Genomic DNA, 22,446 nt, shown 5'->3' with positions numbered 1-22,446 from the left:
TAGTCTAGAAATTCACTAATTTTTACATGGCTTGTGAATTTTTAAATGTACATTTGAATACTGGAAAAATAAGATGATCATTAAAATTTTAAAACAAAAATCATGGATGGATAAAGCATGGACAAGGGCGGATGTAGAAAAGTTGTTCCTAACTAATTTCAGTCAATATGTGATTTGTATTCATCTGAGTTTATTCTGCTGTAATCTGCAGAATAAACTACTATCCTTGTGCCTATACTATTTCTACTTCACGGCAATTCAGGATTGGAATGCTCTTCCAAATCATATCAAATCCATTAAGTCTTCTCATCTTTTTAGAGCTGAGTTAAGGAAGCATCTCATGTAATTTAGGGTGTGGGGGGAGTGGGAGGCACTTATCAGTATTTTGTGCAATATGTACTCTTTTTTGTGTCTTATTTATTGGGTTCCTTAGTATTTACCATTGAAAGTGCAATTTTTCGTCTATAGGGTCCCATTGGAAATGGGCCGACGTTCAGTCTGCCCAATGGGTTAAGCTCCTGTTAGTCTTTTTGTTCTTTTCATTTCCGTCCTATTTGTCTATTATGTCTTTGTAATATTTTTGTATTTTGAACAATCTGAGTGCGAATAAAATAAAATAAATATATTCATTGACCATCTACAAGAGAACATAACCACACATATTAATTTTACACAGGGATAATGTTTTGTGCATATAGGTGCACAAATGTATCTTTATGATTAAATTGTCACATTCACTTTAATCCTTGTTTGATCAGCTATATCATATTTTCCCCCATATTTCTAAGATATAAGCTGACATTGTGCATCTAGTAAGAAGTCTGAAGTATAAACACTGGTAGTCTCTCACACATCACAGTGTTCATATGACTCTATTAGTAGTTAACACTAGAAATCAACCATCATGTTTCCTACAGTAATGAATCGTTCGTTAGTTAGTCATAATGAGCTAAAATCATAGTACAAATGAATGCTTGCATAACAATAATGAGGAAGGTCTTAACGAACCCAATTACGTCTGATGATCGCAAAGTTGCGATTGACAGCTCTGCATGCTCCTTATAGGAATCATTCACCCAAAAAAATATACTGATTGTTCAAATATTCAAACTACATCATTATTCTCTTTGGCGTACAGAAGAAAATGATTCATTGAAAATGTATAATTAGAGAATATTCTGTTCCCCCTCCCTTCTTGTGGGGTGCCAGGGGGGCGGGGATTTTCTCAGTGTGAATATCAACGATTATGCTTATATATATATGCTCCCATCTTTAATGGCTTTGTATTTTTGATTATTATTATTTTTATTGTGGGGGGGGGGCGGTATTTCTCTCATCAGTGTAAATATCGAGGATTATGCTTATACAAATTAAGCAATGCAATTGTATCTATGTATATGTATGTATGTATATTAGATCCTCCTGCAAGCAGGAACTCGCAAAGAAGCATCATTGGCTTATCAAAGCCGCAAGCTGACCGAAGTCAGTCTCTTACATTCATATTTAACGTCCATGATTACGAATTGTTAATTGTCAACAACTCTGTAACTGGACGACATACATTAATCTTTGAGTGACTCTAACCGGGGACCTTATGATTGAAAGGCACTGGCGTTAACCACTGAGCTATTCAAATTCAAAGCAACTCTTGGCTTTCTTTGCAAATATTTCCATTATTTTAATGAAACAGCTACTCTGAGAGTAATCTCTTAACATTAAATTGCAAATGATCAAGATACACCACATGGACAACATTTTAGCCTCCTTTCTTTGTTGACATAAATGTTAAACGAGTGAGTTGTTAATGTCACTTAACTAGAAGATTCCCATCTGATTTCAAACTTTTAGAAACAACATTATTAACATATTATAACATGATATAATTAATATAAATAAAGAAATAAATGAATATTAATTATAATTTGTATAAAATATTTAATTAAATATGTTATTAATGCATATAACACAAATCAGACAATTTTTAAACTTGGTTTTGATATGCTTTCTTTGTTGAAATGAAACTTGATCAGACAAGATGGTGAGGTATATTTTCAGTAGGTTTTTAGTTTTAAGAATTTGCCATGAACAACTCAAAAAGTTATTTTAATGAAAAAAGTTTCCAAAGATGACATGGCTTGAAGGAAGTAGGACTGTATCCAAATCGAAACCTTAAAAAACTTACAGTGCTTGGTAGGTTTTATTAGTTTGTGTATTATAATTCAACGTCCTGAAAATGAGGGGGAGGGGTGTGATTGCAGGTTAGGGCGCTAATACAGGTGTAAAACTTTGCACTATGTATGTGACCAGTTGTGGCCTGGCTAGCATATTTAGGAGCAAAGTTGATTTGTTTTGAAGTAAAGTAATGCTAATTCATTTCTCTTTAGAAATATGAAATTTTCATCTAAATAAGAAACATGCAGTGACTGATGTTGAAATGTATAATTAGAACCCTTAAATTTCACACAGGATTAGTATTTTGTGTACATTCAGTTTATCTTTGTATTCCTTTTGCTTGCTGTGTTTTATTAATCTTCCTTTACTGTATGGGAGTGTTCTAGAATTCGTTAAAGATCATCAGTATTGGCCCCAAAATTTTAGCATGCTAAAATTTGCTTGAAGTTTTCGAAGGCACTCTCCTGGAGGTTCTGTGAGTTTTCTCCTTTTTTTGGAGGCATTCAGGCGTGTTAAAAATAGACAATTAAATGTATCTGTGTGGATATACTCTAACTACTTGTATAGTAACAGTAAAATGCCTGTTGAAAGTTGAACACGATCATTATAGATGACAATAATAATAATAATAAATTTTTTTAAATGTGACAATCATCTGAATTTCTAGCATATTTTGGGTAATACCAATTTTATTTTATATGTATAACTTAAAAAGCGATACTTTTGTTGTGATTGCTGTCCAGAATTACATCAGTTATATTATTCATAGGCTATATGGACAGAAGTCCAGTCTGTACATAATCAAAAGCTAAATATACTCAATATTAGTCATATCCATGAAAACTCTTGAGTTGTTTTGCCTTTGACTGAGAAATTAGCGAAAATTCATTTTAATGTACTTGTCAATTCATAAATTGATTGTTCCCAAGAGGTTGTCCAACAAAAGTGAAAAACATTTAGATGGAATCAGGTTACCTTCTATTTTGCAATTATATATGATTCATGTTGATTTAAACCCCAAAGTCACACAAAGGACAGTCTTTTGTTGCTGTTGTTGTCAGTGCTAGCAGGAAGCTTGTCAGTATTATACTACCACTAGTGGCCTGCTGCAGGATTTTTTATTACTTGCTGCAAATTACCTAGTTGCAGCTAGAATTTGTTGCCAGTATATATGCAACTGGCTCGCTGTACCTTTGCAGAGAGTGACAATTGGCTCTGAGTGCTAAACACAAACATGGTTACAACAAGTTTGCCACCATATCCACAATCTAGTGTTAAATCCCTTAAATTTACTAGCAAGTTACAAGATATATACCTGATCTTCCTTGTGATAGAAATTTATTTGAAAGCTAGTTGTGCTGACATGCCGGGAATTCAGCTGCACTCCCGCCCCCTAACCCTCCCCCTTCCTCCTCCCCCCTCCTTTCAAGAAAGTGTTGCACACTCACCTTGTGTACATGTTAGATCATCCTTTATACAATTACTTCAGAACCAAGAGTCTGAAGCCATGCATCCTGTGTTGTATCTGTCATATATCATCTCACTCATCAGTTTTAATATATTACTATAGCTTTGTAGAGTTAATGAACTGCAGGGCTGCAACAGACATATATAATCTTCATGATCATTATTAAACTTTAGATTGGAACAAGGATCGACCATTTTGTGTACCAAATGCTTCCCGACTTTGTGAATATCATATAGCATGTTTTATACAGTCCAGTCCATAACCATGTTTAGGTATCTTATATTGAAAGTGAAAATTCATAAACCTCCAAATCGTTAAACCAAATGTAAGCACTGAGTTTTATTTCCTGATGGAAGAGGAGTCTCATAACAATTTGTTGCTTAAACCATATTGCTGTGATGATTATTTTTGTTTTCACATTCATTTTCAGCCATCATGATCAAAGCGCTCTTTCAAATCGGATCTCTGAAGCCCCTCAGTAATTCGCCATCTTTGTTATTTGCATACTAAGAAGGAAGGAAATATTTTGTGAGTAATCCAAATAAAGACCTGTAACATAACGTAACATAACGTAATATATCTGACATGAATGCAAAATTGTGACCAACCAAAAATGGCCACCTTGAACTAACTTAACATCCTCGGGACTTAATTTTAAATACGGCAGACCATTAACATATTACAATAATTATTTCATATGCTGGCCAGCTCTTCTAAGATCTGAATGACAAAATGTGTTCTAAATTTCACCACACAATAGCCACAGCCATATTGCAGTCCAGTAAAACATGCTACTGTCAAACACAAACAACTTGCACTTGTTATAGTTGGATTCCATAGTTTTGAAGACCATAATTGCATGACCAAATTTCACTCTTGAACCCCTCCCCCCCCCTCCTTCCCCAGAACATGTAAGGATTAGAAAATCTAATCACACATGCAATTGATGGATGACACTAGTCCATTTTATATATAGAGTACCTTTTTAGCCAGGATTCTAACGTCAGTAACTGATTTAATTACAATTGTCAGACTGAAGGTGTTTCTCAGATTTGTGTAACTGACACGATGCAGCCTACTTGAAAATTCCTCTGCTTCCTCTAAGAATGAAGACCACCTTTAGTTGTTAGCAAGTAGAAATGTGATATTAAACTTTTGTCGCTTATCAGGTCTGTAGCATATGTTTCATTTTACAACATGAAGGAATTATACAAAAACTGTCTCAATGCATCGACAGGATACATTCATGGCTTAATTAGAGTAGTGTAGCAAAACCATTTATACATATATGTTTTGTGTAAATATGAAGTTAGTTGTGGGACTCTCACAGTGACAGTGATACTTGTAAGTAAATACCTGTATGCATGGCATTACTTTGTTGCATTTTGCCCATTCCTTTGCTTTCTTATTTATTTATTTAATTATTTATTTATTTATTTTTTCGTTTGTTTGTTCGTTTGTTCGTTCGTTCGTTCGTTCGTTCGTTCGTTCGTTCGTTCGTTCGTTCGTTCGTTCGTTCGTTCGTTCGTTCGTTCGTTCGTTCTTTCATTCATTCATTTATTTATTTATTTGCTTGTTGCTTGTTCAAGTTGGATCATAAGTGACTTTTTTCTCTTTTTTTTTCCCTCCGTTTATTTATCATTTATCATCAATGTGATCAGAAACTTGCATATAATTTGTAACATCAATTCTTCATTTTTATATATTACACGGAACTACATTGCAAGAACATGTACAAGTAGCAAACAGATAGGGTAAAAGGAAAAAGAATCGAAAAAAGCCTAATTGAATAAACCAGGACATAAGGGAAAGGCGTTCCACAGCTCCACAAAAGTAACTTTATGTTTTCTTAATCTGCAAGTTCTTAAATAGTTGAACCTTTCAATACTAATTTTGAATTTAAATTTTAAGAAAAACTCATCAATAATAGGAATTTCGTTCATTTCATTTGCAGTCATAAATAAGGTGTTTAATATGAAGTATGAGAAAATTGTAGGAATGTCTTTTTCCATTGTTGTAACCAAAAAAGATATCATGCTTTGGAAAAAAGAGCTGCTTCTTAAGGAACAAATTTTCAACATCTAAAATGAAAGAGGCAGTAACGGGACATTTCCAAAACAAGTGCTCAATATTCTCAGTTTCAATGTTACAAACAGTACAAAGATCGGAATCACTTTTAGCCATCAATGAAAGAAGCCTATTCATCGCAAATATTCTATGAATAAATTTGACACAGAAAATATTGAATTTTAGCCTCAGAGACAGCGTAATAAGGCATTTTGAAAATATGATGCCAGTCTTTGGACGTTATATTAGTAAAGGTCGCATTCCACTTTTCAATGGCGGTTGGTATGCCTGACAGAGGACGCAAATGGTGCTTATAAACTAATTGAGAGACTGACAAGGCTTTTAGAACTTCATGGAATAAATGATGTTGTCATTATCAATATTATATCTAACACAAGCAGCCCCTCTCCAACTCTTCGGGATACTATCAATTAAACCCCAATATAGAGGTAAACGGGAAACGCTTAATATGAAATTTACGCTTGAAACACTCAAACGGAAGAGGTCTCCCATCATTATCAAAAAGGTCCCCACATAATAAACATTCTTCATAAGTAAATTCTTATACAAAATGATATCATTGTTAATATGTATATGGGAATTATTCCAAATAATTTGATTTCCAAAGTTACTAATCAGGTGCATAAGTGACTATTATTTGACTTTTTTGCATATTTGAGGCTGATACTGATGACCTATAACTCCTTATGATAAGAAAAGTATTGCAACTGTTTTGTTGACAATATTTCTGTACAAGCAAGTTTTGTAATGGGCCATTGGTTCTTGTCTGCTTATAGTTGTAATTGCCATTTTGCAAAATATCTAGAGGAGGGGCACTCCGGCACTGAGCCATTTTTGGCAATGTCAAACAAATTTGGAAAATGTTGCATGTTCTTTCATTATCATACATTGTTCATGAGTAAATAATATTTCGCTGACAGTAAGTTAAATATATCAATAACGCAATTTTTGTTTATTTGCAGCTTTAGTTAAATTTTTGCAAAAGAGAAAAGGGTCATGAGCAGGTGAGTTTTATTGAAGTGCCAAAAATTATTCTGCACTAATTTTGTTAAATTTTCAATCCTGTATCAAATATGGGGAGGTGGAGGGGGGGTTCCAGAAATCCAGTTGAGTTGTTAATTGCCATTGCTTACTATCATATTTATTTTTTCATGTGAAGTCTTGTTTAATACACTTGGTAGCTTTGGTAAAATTGCCAGAAATGTTTAGCCAATTAAATTATTGCAAGCTCTGCTTATTCTTTCAAATGCAATGAAATGATAGACGGCTCTAGGCAGAAGTTTTGTCTTTGTATAGTACAACAAAAGACAACAATTCTGATTTCAGGATGTTCAGATTTAAGAATATTATTCAAAATCTCAGGAATGCTCCTTTAAGGCTCATTTGATGATGAAGACAGCTCCCAGCTTTCAGCCCAGGGAGAAATTTAAAACAATTAATCTATTGTTTTATAACTACTGAAGCAAACTTGTTCTTTTAAATTCATTTTAACAACAGATGGCCCTGCTGGGTGACATTCAACAGCACTTGTCCTTGATTATTAAATTTTAAGTGCATTGAAAACCTGTTATTTGAGGAACATTTCTCAAAAATTAAAAGTGGTATAGATATGCAACCTGGAGTGATAGCATTGTTTTTAAAAATCTACAGTTAAAGGTATCAAAATAAATTTTGTACCCAAAGTACGCCTAATCTTAAATAATATGATAATAATAACAATCAGCATTTAATTTACGACGCTTAAGCGACCACAAATATGGGAGATTAAATCTGCAAGGGCTTATGGATTACAACTTACATATGTCAGGTGGCTTCCAATTCAACATTTTTAACTCAAATTTGGAATGTTTTCAATTTAGAAAGTCATTTCAGATGGACAAACCTTAGATTGCTCTTGGATGAGAAACCCACCTTACTATGACCCGGCCGGGTTTCGAGCCCGGAACCTCCCGGTTGCTAAGCCTCATTGCTTCAAAGGCCACCGCCTTGATCCACTCAGCCACAGCACTGGTTATGAGAAATACTTTCATGATTAAAGTTGTGAGAAAATAAATATATATAACATTAAATGAGTCAAAATTACTGCATTAAGAGATGAATTCAGGCAAACAATTAACTTTAATATGGTGTCAGACCAGAACTCAAAAAAATCCACTAGATTTTGAGTGTCTCCAATCTCACTCGAGTTTAAGCATTCCAAGTGGCGCAGTAGGGACTTTAATAGTCTAGCACACACATCGTCATGTCAGCTCCTCACAATAAGTAATTAAAAATATAAATTCATTAGAAGACTGGTAGCAATCTTTTGTTTTTGTTGATCACATGTTTGCAACGACTTGCAGATTGTGGTGTTGGAGATTATCATTGCTTGCCCTCAGTGGCGGCACTTTGTTTCAAATATTGGGGGGGACATTTGCTTGGGTGCGGGCGCGAATTACTATCAAAGCCGAGCGCCCTACTGGTTGGCGCGCAGCGTACAAGAAAATTTCTGGTTTTGATAGCCCCCCAGATCACCAGAAATGGCACTTCTCGGGCTTGAAAATGACCAACCAGATGTACACTTTTGCATGAGAACCAAGTTATCCCAATATTTTTTTTTCATCCATAACCTTTTTCAAGATTGTCACCAGTCACACATCATGTTCGACCTCATCGCATCTCCTGTGGATCATTGCTTTTGTAGGTAATTCTACGTAACGGCCCACAATAACCCGCCAGCCCCACTTTTCAAGGTTTTAAGCCCATTATTTGTTCAGAATTTGAATAATAAATTCACTTCAAAACATACCCATAATGTTGCACAAAATTTCATCTATGGACAATCAATATAGAAAAAACCCTTCAACCCCTAACAGACCGGTCAAAATTGCACGAGTAGAGGGAAGTATGATGAAGAATGTTGGTCAGGGTATTTTCGAAAATTCAGACAGTTAATTTATTGGTGTACAAATATTAAACCTCTTATAACAGCTACTATAAAACTTCGATATCATAAAAAAATACCAAAAAATATGCTCGAGGGGAGGGGGACGGTCTCCCCCTTTGCCCCCCCCTGGCTACGCGCCTGCGGTTAGAAATCTTGTAGGAAACAGGCCAAATGGAAACCCAGTGAACCCATATCGATGTGGATCATATACGTACGTACTTACACTCATACACAAGAGATGTACAGACATTATGATGATAATCATGAGTGATAACTTGCTATACGGTCACAGGTCACAGAAACGACCACGAAGAGTCATTTACCTCATGCAGCATGTGTTGGATGAAGTTTTAGCCTCCACCAAATATGATTTGGATAAATAATCTCACGCATTATTTTCTATTTATAGCCACAAAAAAAACTATGCCACCAAATATTGGGGGGGGGGATATTAGATACTATATCCCCCACCTAAAATATTGGGGAGGGGACATGTTCCCCCGTCCCCCCCCCCCCCCCGTGATCGCCGCCCATGCTTGCCCTGTTGTATTATAAGATGTTGGAAGTGCGTTTCGATCTTGACAAATTCTAAGACTTCATAAAACACAATGGATCATCGTAAGCAATAATGAGACTCGATAATCAGACTGATGTATCATTTAAGTTGATGTTTTAAAGTAATATTCTAGACATGTGCGCTTCACTAAAATAGTGTAGAAAAATGACCTAATACAATATCGTTCCTGATTTTGTTGGACTGTGGGTGTAAGAAGATTGTACCTGAAAGATATTAATATCCTTCAGTTATATCATTTGAAGAAAGTGTTGTGTCTTCACCAGACCTTTACTAAAATAACACAACTAAAGAGAGATCACATACACGTCTGGTACGTCTGCTTGGAGTTAACATGTGCATCGATGTATTATATGCACAGTCAAAGTAACATAAAAGCAATGGTGATGTGTACATATTATGCAAATTAGAACTATGTTAATACACTACAGAAAGCATTCTGGATTTGTCACATTTATCAGGTAAATACTCTGCAGACTTTTGTCAAAGCTAAATGAACATATTCTATCCCAGCATGCAATCATGCAGACACATACTCTTTGTTTGGTCTCTATTTGTTGGTATGCTGTGTTACTGGTGACAGTACATGTATATTTACTGTTTGGACACTCAAGGTTAACTTGGGTTTGACTTTGAGCTCCATCAAAGGAAGAATATCAACTTGCAAATTAAATCCTGATCATGCCATTACAAAGCAGCTCTGCATATATATGGGCTAGTAATAATCACTGTCTTAACATGTGAGCAGCATAATGTCAATTGCAGTGTAAAAATGTTACCGTTTCATATCATGTAAATAAATATTGAAAGCTTACCAAAATACCTAGTAGGGTAGTCAAATTGTACGCTTGTGAAACTCTGAGATAGCTTTATGACCAAAACCTAGGCTGCTGACACGAATAAGATAAGAATAGCTCTGAAAGAATGATGCTAGATCCTCTGTCCCCTTCCCCACCCCCTCATGAACCTCTACACCAGGGGCATTGGACTGTGCCTCCCCTCCCCCCCCCCCAATAATCTTCACAGGAACGATTTTCACATGAGCAAGGAGCTGCTACAGTTTAACGTCACTGCAAGAACAATGATCTCACCCCATCCTCCAATGTCAAACCTAGTTGGTCCCCACCTACCCCCCCCCCCACTCCACCGCAGAAAACAATATATACCATGGTTAATATGTGTATGTATCTGTTTCACAATTATACAACAATGATCTTGCAACGAATTACAATATTTATTTCCACCAATATCCCTTTGATACCATACATGCTCTGTGATATTTGTTTGTGATGGGTATTTTCTTTTGACCTCATTTTTTTTTTTTTTTTTTGTAGAAACCAAACATCTGTGTTAGGGTTGACAATGAAGCAACTCTTTCAGAATATTTGGCAAACAAATGATGCCTCCCACCCCCATATTGTCACTCTGCAATTTGAAAGTTGGAGGGCAGCATGCATTCCTTCGATGCATACAATTCCCCAACATAGGTCAGGAAATGCATAAACATCACTCACTACACATGGTTTAGAGTAGTAGGACTATATATAGCACTATAGTCTGCAGTTCTCATCCAAGTGAAAAACATTAAAGCTGTCACAAATATGAAGCCAAAGCATATCTTTACATATGAAGGAATGATTTCAAGTTTTGTGTATGTATATATTTGTATATATAATTGTGAAGCTAATAGGAAACATTTCAGTACAGGCTATGACAATACTATTTCATTTAGATATTTTTAAACACCCATATGCTCACTCCTTTATAAAATCCTAGATAGTCTGCTCCCCCCCCCCCCCCCAGCTTTGCTTCTTGGCTAGCTATATCACCTGTGATGATAATACATCATAATAATGTCTTCAACTAAAAGTAACATGTGTACATATATATATGCAAACTCCAATTGAACATATATATATCATTTACCTCTTCTTGTTTTCCCTTATGACAATGATGCATATATGGTATATTGAAGTTTATGCTTTACCTAGCTACATATGGAATGTCATCATCAGCCTGTCCAGCAGCAGGTACGTATAATTGGCCAAAGCTTAATTAATTTCATTAACTCTCTCTGCATCATCATTCATGTTCCCCTTCGATCCAAATCTCGAACAATTATCGGCTCACTCATTTTGCTCACTGGCAGCTAGCTAGCTAGCTACCACTGTGTGAACTGATAGAAGGTCATGTCAGTTTGCATGTGCATTTTCGAATTCAAATTATCTGTGCCCTATAAACTGTGTCTAATATGTGTAACTTTATTGTGCTTGCCTCAAGTAATTAATTGTATACACTGAGTGGCAAATACAATGCCCTGCATAGCACTTATATCTCGCAGTCCCATAATTCAGGTTTTTATCACCCCTTCCTCGCATCATCCATGCCGTTCCATTCACCTATTCTGTGATCCCGCAACCTTTCTTACCACCTTAGGTCTTCTCCTTTCCCACACTTCCCCTTCTCTCATCCCCCATTCCATACTACATTTGCAGTCTTCACATGTGTACAGATCAATTATTATAGTCACCAGTGCAAGTAGATTCAGGTTATATGTGCTTGGGATCCGTAAACACCCTGCTAACCCCCCCCCTCTCCCTCACCCTCCCCCACACCCACAAACCAATGAACCATCCTTAAATATTTGCACATGTACATATACAGAGCAAATCAGTGACTATATATATGCAATCTATTTCAGACTTCATTGAAATAATTTTCTAAGTATATATGTGTGTAGAGCTCTGTGGGACTGTTTCATGCACACTAAACCTTTCATATTGAATGTAAAGTACACAATATATATCTATATATATATAGTGCTATATATTAGCCTTATGTATGTACCTTCCTATAGGCCTATATAGATGGAACTATGATATAGGTCTAATAACTTTCTGTACTTGAATGTCTCAGTGAATAGAAAGGCTAAATGTTTATTCCTCCATAATGAAAATGAATCACATATATATTTTCAAGGTTCGTATTGTATGGTTAAAGGTCGTATAAATTCTTTTCCATTTACTGTATTGTGAACATGATTAATATGGTACAGTGAATGCATATTGAACTACTTTCTCATCCCGAATCAAGAACACTCATATATACTAGGGGGAAATGGGTAGGGGGGGTTATATCTTGCATGCATGATGGAGACACCAAGTTGAAACTAATCAAAGAAAGCATTTTCTCATACTAGTACTTTGATGTTAATTGAGTAATCGTCATCAATTAAATATCAAGATTGTCAAACATGTGCCCTTAATTATGTAACACTAATTAATTTTAAGGCTAATCGGCAATGAACATTGTGTCGGCATCTAACAAGAATTAAAGCCACCATACTTAAGTTACATACCTAGAGTGAATCAAAATGGAATTTTGTTGTTCAGTATATACGATCCATAGAAAACTTTTTACATGCATGAAGTGATCATGATATGTATGTACTGATTAGGTCTTTGTGGGCTGATCTGTGTGTTGTTATTACTGAAGTGTAATATCTCTTGTTCCATGTTTGCATTCAGCATTATTCACACTATATGCTTATCAATTATGCAAAGTAGCCTATATGATAAGAATTATGGAATGAACTGATCCCCTGCAACAACGCAATATTTCAGTTATCGTATGGAACTTGCCAAATTTTCAGGAATCATACTGTGATATATATATATACATACCTAAGGGCCTATTGAATTTAGTGGTAGCTGAGTAAATTGACATTGCTTCACATAGTCATGTATAGTTACATATCATTATATAAATAGTTTCATGGCACAGTATAGTTTAAAGATACCTCTTCTCCCAAAGCACTAATCCATTCTCATACAACCCCTTTCCCCTATTGAGCTTACCTTACTCTATCTAAACTCTATAGGTTACTGCTGCCACAAGTTTATACAATGTCACATTCATAATATGGATACCATTTACTATGACAGGTGCTAGAGTTACTTAGGCTATAGTGATCTGAGACCAAGCATGACATACATCCTGTATGTATATGTAACATACCAGTGGAGTCTATATACATATATGTATATACATCCAAATGTTGAATGCACAGAAATATGTAGTCTATATCATTAATAATATCACTGTATATCCAAGTCTTCATTAGATTCAGAGATTACAAGCAACTAATACAGTAAAGCTCTCTTAGCCTGCTTATTCACAAGGGGAGGGGGAGGGGGGGGGGGGGTGATGTTCAATGAGGGAGTTGAATTTCTATACTTTGCAAGTCAATTATAGTTACTGGCATAACCTGACTTATGTTGCTTCTTGTGCAAATTATTATGTCAATTTGACCCATCTATTCTCTACTTCCATCATAGTTCAACACCCTCCTCCTCTTCCCTCTCCATGCTGCACACTCTGCCCCAGTTGCAACCCTTCCCCCTCCCACCAGTTTTCTTTGGCTCCTCCAACCCCCCCCCCCACCCTCGTTGGGTCCATTTACAGTGTAACTCCTAGTAGACTAGTCCATTGGTTAACCAAACCTCTTTTAAGAACATTAGCTAAGCATAGTTCGTAAGTGTTTGTACATCAAAATTTAGGTAATTTGTAGCCGTTTACTTTTAAATGTCGCTTTGGGATACTCAGTTTTCTTTGGCTCCTCCACCCCCCCCCCCCACCCACATTGGGTCCACTTGCAGTATAACTCCCAGTGGACTAGTCCATTGAGTAACCAAACCTCTTTTAAGAACATTAGCACATTAGTGAAGCATAGTTCATAAGTGTTAATTTGAACATCAAATTTAGGTAATTTGTACCAATTTTCTTTTAAATGTCGCTTTGGGATACTCAGTTTTCTTTGGATCCTCCACCTCCCCCCCCTCGTTGGGTCCATTTGCAGTATAACTCCCAGTAGACTAGTTCATTGGTTAACCAAACCTCTTTTAAGAACATTAGCGAAGCATAGTTCATAATTGTTTGAACATCAAATTTAGGTAATTTGTATAGCCATTTACTTTTAAATGTCGCTTTGGGATACTCAGTTTTCTTTGGCTCCTCCAATCCCCCCCCCCCCTCATTGGGTCCATTTGCAGTGTAACTTCCAGTAGACTAGTCCATTGGTTAACCCAACCTCTTTTAAGAACATTAGCGAAACATAGTTCATAAGTGTTTGAACATCAAATTTAGGAATTTGTAGCCATTTAACTTTTAAAGATGTCGCTTAGGGATACTCATCCATTCGGTTGAGCACTATAGCTAGCTACATGATATTATAATCTGTGGTGGTTTAGACAGTCTGAGGATTAGTATGTGATTTTATTTGTGAATGATAAGCTTTAATTTTTATTTGGTATCAAACTATATTATCATAGATTTTGATAAAGAACTAGAAAGTAGCTAATGTATGAATTCAACTGGAAATGCAGTCTCCGTTGCAAACAGGTATAACTGTGTTCCTCGATCTGCAATATCCGAGGAGCCAACCATAGAAACTGGAATTAAGTCAGATTTTTCAGTAGAGTTCAATTTAACTTTGGCATAGAGTTTTTCAAGAATTAATGTATGTGGTATTATTTTCCAGGTATATAGCATTGAGCTTAACCAGTCTGGACCTATCTATAACAATAGTCAATATAGGTATATATATCTGTTACATTTCAGGCAATGTGCCTGCTAAAATAAGACTCCATGCACTTATGATATATCAGTACTACAGTTTTTCACAATTTTGCTTCCAACAAATTTTCATTTTCTGAAATACTTATTATGTACTTGATGGGTTTTTTTCTCCTGCGGGTCCTACGGTCACATTTTTCACAAAATAAACATAAAGGGTTGTTAGCTGTTTTTTTAAGTTGTGCACATTTTTTTCCTAACATGTATTTCAGTTTTCATTAGACCCAGTTAAGTACGTTTTCGATCAATATTACGTTGTTATTTAACGTCTTCAGCAATACTTTATTTTGTATGAATTCACGAAACCAGATAGACGGCAAAGCTAGTCTTGTTAACGGATACGTGACGCTAAAGATGGTCTTTTATTTATTGTGTACAATTTGTACGAAGGAGCTAGAGTAACGCTGAGTTATTATCTATATATATAGTTTGAGGCCAGCACTGTTACATTGATATGCGATTTTACACGAGCTTGCCGCTGTTCTGATAAGATCACTCCCTCCCTGATGAAGTTAAACTCTAATGAATAATTATATATTGCTAAATATTCATAGTCCCGCCAACTTCCGACACTTTGATTGGTTAATATGTTGACCTGCAGTGAGTTGCTTGGATTGCTTTGCTTTTTCGAACACGTTAATATTTCCGTATCAATATCACTGTGTATAAACTAAACTGTGCTTCTTTTTTTTTCGAGGGAAGCTCGTCGTAAAAAGAATAATCGAAGGTTTGTAAAAAATCGCACTTTGTAAATTTTAATATTTTTGCTATATACAAATAAAGATTTTTGTTTGAAAAGGAACACCGGTTCATTTCTTTAGAATTGTTGTTCGCCAAAATTTAACGATGTTTTGAGTGTATTGCGTACGTAAACTTGTATTCAGTGCTAGCGAAGATTGGTCGGAGAATTCAACTACGTTCTACAGATGTGTTGCAAAGAGATTTAAATGAACGTATATCACACCAGTTTGTCATTCACAAGGTAGGCTTAATGAATACAAAATAGAAAATAACCTTTGCACCGTAAGTATCATAGTGACTATAGTTTATCATTCACGCTCTCTTTGCAATCACGTGGCTAAATTTTAGTTTGACTCATGGAGAAGTTCTGTTAATTTCTCATGTGCAGTCATTCTCATCGAAAGACGCACATATTATATCTGATGCCGGGAACGTGGTATCCGTAAGAATGTCAAGTCCAATGATTCGAAATCAAACCGGTGCCCACGCACGTATACTAAGGGCTGAACCATTTCATGCTTTGGGATCATGGTTATAGTACGAATTGCAACTTTTCAGTGATTCAAGTTGAGTACACCGTATCAGGCCTCTTTGATCTAGTATGTTATGCCGAGTTCTATTTAGCTCAATTTTACCAGATCTCCGCACAGCGGAAATAGCCATCCTGTGTTAGTGACTGTACGCACTGCAGGTAATAGGACAGACGGTGATTCCTACCACTGTCTTATAGGGGAAATGAATTTCTATGTACGACGTAAATTCTAATTTAATTTTACCAAAACCCCACCACCCCCCCCCACCCCCAAGGAAAAGAAAAAACGTATCAAGAAAACTGAAAAGTTCTTCAAAGTGCGTGTCAATGGAATTCCCCGTATTCCGAAAATAGATAAAATCTATGGTTAGGGTCAAATTGCTGAGATTGCATGTGTGTTTTGAGATACAGCACTGCGCACTGTACTTCGAACATGCAATATATGCACGCCGGTTTATATGTACCTACTACTATAGTGGGGATCACAAGTGACGAATAGTACTCTATACCGAAACGTACGAGAACAACTTGATAGGTAGACGTTGTTGCCAGTACAAGAACAACACACTAAGTCAAGGGGTTGAAATTAACGATGAAATTCATTGGAATTCATTAAGCGATTATACGACTCGCATGGCAAGTGTGTAGGGTCATCCCACAAGGAACGTATCAAAAACCTCCACCCCCTCTCTTCCTCCCTCTCTCATTTTCATTACTTCTTTTTGGATGAGTTCGTTTGAGAATTGGCACTCGTACAGTTTACTATAGTCCTCGTCAAAAAACAACAACAATGCGCGCCTCTTGATCTGTTGGAGTACAAATTGCGTGTGTTTGCACTTAGGCAGCCTTGATGTGTGTTGTTTTCTATATATGTGTGTGTTATACTCAGGAAGTACCTTCCGTACTATATTATATTATTGCTATACAGTTGTAACCAGCATGACAATGTTGCAACTTACGTTAATTGATATATTTTATACAGCTATTTTAAGTCAAAGAAACAAGATAAACTGTCTTATACAGGAAGGACTGTCTCAAGCTTGTCTCCATGATATATTCTCTTTCACATGAGATTAATGGAAGAGACTTGAACAAGTTTTTGATGATGTCATCAGCACATAAGAAGAACTCAAAGTAATTAAATGTTTTATATATATTTTTTAATTCCTCTTGGAAGGCAAAAAGAGTCTACTCTATGGTGATGGCGTGTTTGTGTGTGCATGTGTTTGTACGATGGTTAAGTTTCTTCTGAAAGACTATAACTCACAAAGTACATCAAGGATGTTCTCCAGACTCGATTTGTAGATCCACCTAAAAAAACTAATTGTTCCTGTTGAAATTAAATGTCATTGGAGGTCATCAGAGGTGAAAGTCAAGGAAAGCACTTGATGAAGTCCATACTTGATATGTGGATCCAGACTAGTGAGTACAGGAACCCTATTGCTTGTCATAGAGGTCAAAGGTCATTATAGGTCAAAAGTAAAAATCTTGCAAAGCAAAAATTTCAAAAGCAACCATTGGTTGAACTCCATACTTAAATATGTGCATCCAAGTCAGTGAGTACAGGAACCCTATTGTTTGTCATAGAGGTGAAAGGTCATCAGAGGTCCCAGTCTGAAATATTTATAAACATAACTTCAAAAGTAAAGTTTGGATGAATTTCATATGTGGTATGTAGATCCACCAACCAGTTACAAAGAAAGTAAAGGTGTGTAAAGTTCTGATGTAGATTCACCTAAGTGACCACTATTGTTATCTCAAGTGAGATCATGGAGGTTTGCAGTCAAACCTTGTGTGCATAACATTTAATACTCATATATGTTTAGTTTAGTTTAGTAGAAAAAAAGGATCAGGAGGGACACTCAAGTCCCCATCAAGGACCCTATAGGAGAGGGGGAAAAAAACAGAAGACACAAACACTCAGACCCGATTACAGTGCTTGTCCAAAGCATTCTTAAACCCATTCACACTACTTGCAAGTACAACTTTCTCAGGCAAATCATTCCACTCATTCACAACCCTATTAGAAAAAACTTATGCCGAATATTAATCCTACTTTGCGACTTTTGGAGGTTAAGACAATGACCTCTAGTACAACTACTGTTAGCAAACATGAAAAAGTCGGTAAAGGATAATTGTCGAAACCATACACAATCTTGAAAACCTGGATCAAGTCCCCACGTAACCTCCTAAGCTCCAGTGTGGTGAGATTCAACAGTTGTAATCGCCTATAATAAGGAACACTCTGTAAGGAACTAATCATCCTAGAAGCCATCCTCTGGACCTTTTCAAGTACTTCCTTATCCTTAATATGGGTTCCAAGCCTGCACAGCATACTCCAGATGAGGCCTTACCAACTGCTTATAAAGCCTAACTATTTTCAGAAAACTGAAGTTCCTCTTGGTCATACCTGAAACCCTCTTACCTCTTTTAGCAGCTTCATATGTAATATGGCAAGGATGCTGCACTAAGCCTGAATAGCTTCCTGGTTTGCTTACACTTTCACTGGTTTTCTTAGCACACATAAATGAGTGGTAAGAATACCAAATTTCCATGTTGAAATACTCAATTCCAAACTGACACTAACTGAAAAGAGGGCTCAAGTGGATGGCCATCATCAGACAGTGTGTCCAATGAAAAACATTACACAACAGTTTGCATTCCCTATGGATCATAGTTTTTTGTTACTGTTTGCATCAAGTGCATTTCATGACTCCGAAAAATTTGAATGAAAGGAACCTTGAGCCACTAGTCAAGTCACTTCTGAGAGTCAAATCACAAATTAAATCACATTGACTCAAGTCGATGGCAGTCATTTGGTGTGAGTCATTTCAAGGTCTGTACACAGGCGCGTAGCCAAGGGGGGGCAAAGGGGGCAGCCGCCCCCCCCCTTGAGCATATTTTTTATATTTATTTTTTATGTTTTATGATATTGCTAGTATTTTCAAAAGAGAAAATGCTAAGATGCAACTTACAAGGCCTGGGAAGTGCCATTTCCAGCGATCTGGGAGGCATTTTCAGCCAAAATTTTCTTGTACGCTTCGCGCCAACCATGGTGGCGCTACGCTTAGATAGTTTGCAATGCCGAATCTACAGTTTCGCCCCTCCCTTGGCAAATTCCTGGCTACACGCCTGTCTGTACATGTTGACTCTAGTTGTATGAGACATATCAAGGTTTGTGTGTTGACTCAGTTGTATGAGTTGTATCAATGATTGTATATATGTGACTCAGTTGTATGAGTCATATCAAGGTTAATGTGTTTTGATTCTAGTTGTATGAGACGTATCAAGGTTTGTGCATGTGACTCAGTTGTATCAAGGTTTGTGCATGTTGACTCAGTTGTATGAGTTGTATCAATGTATGAGTTTGTAACCTCTAGTTTTATGAGTCTTATCAAGGTTGTGTGTGTCGACTCTAGTTGTTTGAGACGTACATAAAAAGGTTTGTGTGTGTTGACTCGTTCAAGTCATATCAAGGTTTGTATATATGTTAAGTCCAGTTGTATGAGTCACTTCAATGTTTGTGTGTTGACTTAATTGTATGAGTCATATTAAGGTTTGTGTGTGTTGACTCGTACAAGTCATATCAAGGTTTGTATGAGTCACTTCAATGTTTGTGTGTTTTGTCTCTAGCTGTATGAGTCATATCATTGTATGTGTTTGTAACCTCTAGTTGTATTAGTCTTATCAAGGTTTTTGTAGTTGACTGTAGTTAATGTTTCACTATTCTGAGTCATTGCTTAAACTACTTAAACATTGGTGCAGTATTGTGAACCCAAACTTGGTTTTGCAGCCTTCAGCATCAAGTTTGCTCCGGTGATGTAAACTCCAAAGCATATATGTATACCAAATGTAAGAAGTTAATGTGTTATGTGTAGTGTTGATGAATGTATTTACTACTATTTATTAGATTACGTTGTAGTGATTAATGTTCTTTGCATCAGTTCATTCATCAGCAACCCATGGTCTAAGCGGGTGTTGGGGAGAAGGGGGGGGGGGAGTTATTGTTTCACCCAAAAGTTCTTACCTCCCCCCTCCACATTTGCCATTTAAGAATGGCTAACCCTCTGCTTACATTTGTATGCAAATTGGTTTGAATAGTGGTCCTTGGGGGTCACATAAAATATCATTTTAGTTTGTCCTCGATTTGTCCCCCTCCTCCCTCTTGGCAAGTCTCTCTTCCCAGATTCCTGCTACTGAGGGAAACAGAAGACCAGAAGTTTGAGTTTGAGTCAGACAAGAAGGTTCATCTGGTGTACGGTTCCTGCAGCCCTGATTCTGTCGTTGCTTTGTCCCTTTATATTCAAATTACATAGTGACATAGCACCAGCTAGGTCTGATAAAATGGCCATGAAGTTTCAAAACTTTCAACACAGTTTTGGACTTTCTCTGTGTATGGTACTCACTATTTTGTGAGAGTCTTTGTGTTCACAGGTTGTCACGATGACGTGAACTGAGCAAGACAGTCTGCAAAGATCTAACGTAAAGCTTCATTGTGCTTCACTTTGTCACTATGTATTTCTGCTGTCATATATATTCAATGACACTGACTATTGTTACCATTATAATATTTAGACTGGCAATAGATATAGTCTGTAACCATTTTGGGTTCTGAAGTTTGCTTTTAACTCTGATCATAGGGAAATATCCTCAAGAAATTCCTTTCACTCCATGTCTTGTAAAATATTACATTTTGAATAGAAAATGTAACATTTGACAGTTATTTTGGAAGAAGAATTGATCAAGGATATTTTCACCAATAATCATCTTGCTAAGTCATGCAGCGGCCTGGAGTGATGAGAGCCAGGCCTACCCCTGGCAAGGACTATGTCACTGCCCCCCCCCCCCCTCTACTTAATTTAATTTTTTTCGAACGTATATTACAAAAGGATAATACATCGTTCTTTATCAGGTATTTCCCCTAGGTTCTCTACTTGATCATGGGCCCTGGAGTTCTGGATCAGAATCACCTTTTAGCATTTTGTATCTTGAAGATACAAACTTGTGACACTTTGTGAAATTATATGAATGCATCTGGCAGAGCTACTAAGTGATGTCTTCATGACAGTTGAACTAAAAGTATCTTTTTGTTTTTCTTTGTAATGTAAAAAATCTTTCATCCGCCAAGGAAAACAATATTCGAACAAACATATTGCATTCTTAATTAAGAGAACATTAACAACTAAACAAACAAACAGGCCATATGTATCACATATTTGAAAGAGAAAACCAACTGTTATATTATCATAAGGTAGTATAAAGAAAGCATCTACCATGATGACATCATAGGCCAGTTACTTAATTAATCTACTTCCTGGAGTAAGGTCAATAGTTTACATGCAATGGCCTTGATCCATAGAGGTACAATCAAGATATTGAGATGGGATTTCGAGTAACAGTGTGGAATATGTTTCTTGACCCAGTTAATATCACCATGCTATAGCCACTGCAGTATTCCTTTATAGGCTGTCGTATGTTTAATGGCCATCTGTACTGCCAAGAAAGTGCTAAGCAGGCAAGAACTGGACACCCTCATTGCTTCTAATCCTGAGCAAGTGGGATTAATTGTCTAATCCAAGACTGACAATGATTTGCCAGAAGAAAACCTATTGGAAGGATCTTTTTATCATTTTCCCCCCAAAAATGCCATGTAACATAATAAAATGTGGGGATAATCTGAGGAGGACCCTAAAGGTAGTCAGTATAGGTCCCAAATTATAGCATGCTATAAAAGCTAGAAGTTTTCAAAAGTATTTTCCTGGAGGTCTTTACTCTCCAAATTGTTCTCAGACATTTTTAAGGAACACACAAGATGACTGATTGTCTAAGTGAGGACAATTTCCTCTAAAGGTTGTAATCAAAACAGTTCAAGAATTTTGGCCAAAGGTAACCATATTTGAATATCTAGCATATTTTGGGCCAATTCAGCATATCTTTAAAGAAACAGTATGATAGCCAAATAACAAGTCGCAGTGCTGGCATAAAGTTTTATTCAATTTGGTCCTAATTTAGTCAACTTGAAGCTTCCTCAATAATATTCTTCCCATAGGTTAAAGAATATTTTCCTTAACGAACTCGCTCAATAACCACTTTTATAAACAAGTAGACTGGCTAATTTGTGACCATTTGGCTATTTTAGATGTCATGTCGTCTCAGTGGAATCCAACAGTATTGTATGCCGGATTTTGCGTGACGTCACAACTTCAGGCCCCTTTTTCTGAAGTTCGATTGAGAACCTACAGTAGTTAAAATACGGATAGAAAAGACCAAAAATCAGCACAATATTACGATGAGAACCAGTTACGTAAATA

The 22,446-nt window shown here is 36.4% G+C and overlaps 1 protein-coding gene across 3 annotated transcripts in view; it reads left to right on the top strand.

Moving 5' to 3' along the window:
- LOC139973484 (lethal(3)malignant brain tumor-like protein 4) overlaps positions 1-22,446 on the top strand; it is an 82,442-nt gene that overhangs the window by 20,149 nt on the left and 39,847 nt on the right. For 2 of the 3 annotated variants that reach the window (XM_071980208.1, XM_071980207.1), the window contains 3 exons: positions 4,071-4,168; positions 6,691-6,732; positions 11,220-11,258. In XM_071980208.1, the coding sequence (XP_071836309.1) occupies positions 11,226-11,258 (33 nt within the window). In that variant the 5' untranslated portion in view covers positions 4,071-4,168; positions 6,691-6,732; positions 11,220-11,225. Of the gene's footprint in view, positions 1-4,070; positions 4,169-6,690; positions 6,733-11,219; positions 11,259-15,489; positions 15,590-22,446 lie in introns of those variants that run through there. The other variant, XM_071980211.1, reaches the window with a different exon arrangement.

Source organism: Apostichopus japonicus, chromosome 9, assembly GCF_037975245.1.
Source record: "Apostichopus japonicus isolate 1M-3 chromosome 9, ASM3797524v1, whole genome shotgun sequence".
Lineage (NCBI taxonomy): Eukaryota > Metazoa > Echinodermata > Holothuroidea > Aspidochirotida > Stichopodidae > Apostichopus > Apostichopus japonicus.
The sequence above is the reverse complement of the archived record's forward strand: the minus strand, read 5'-3'. Positions and strand labels throughout refer to the sequence as shown.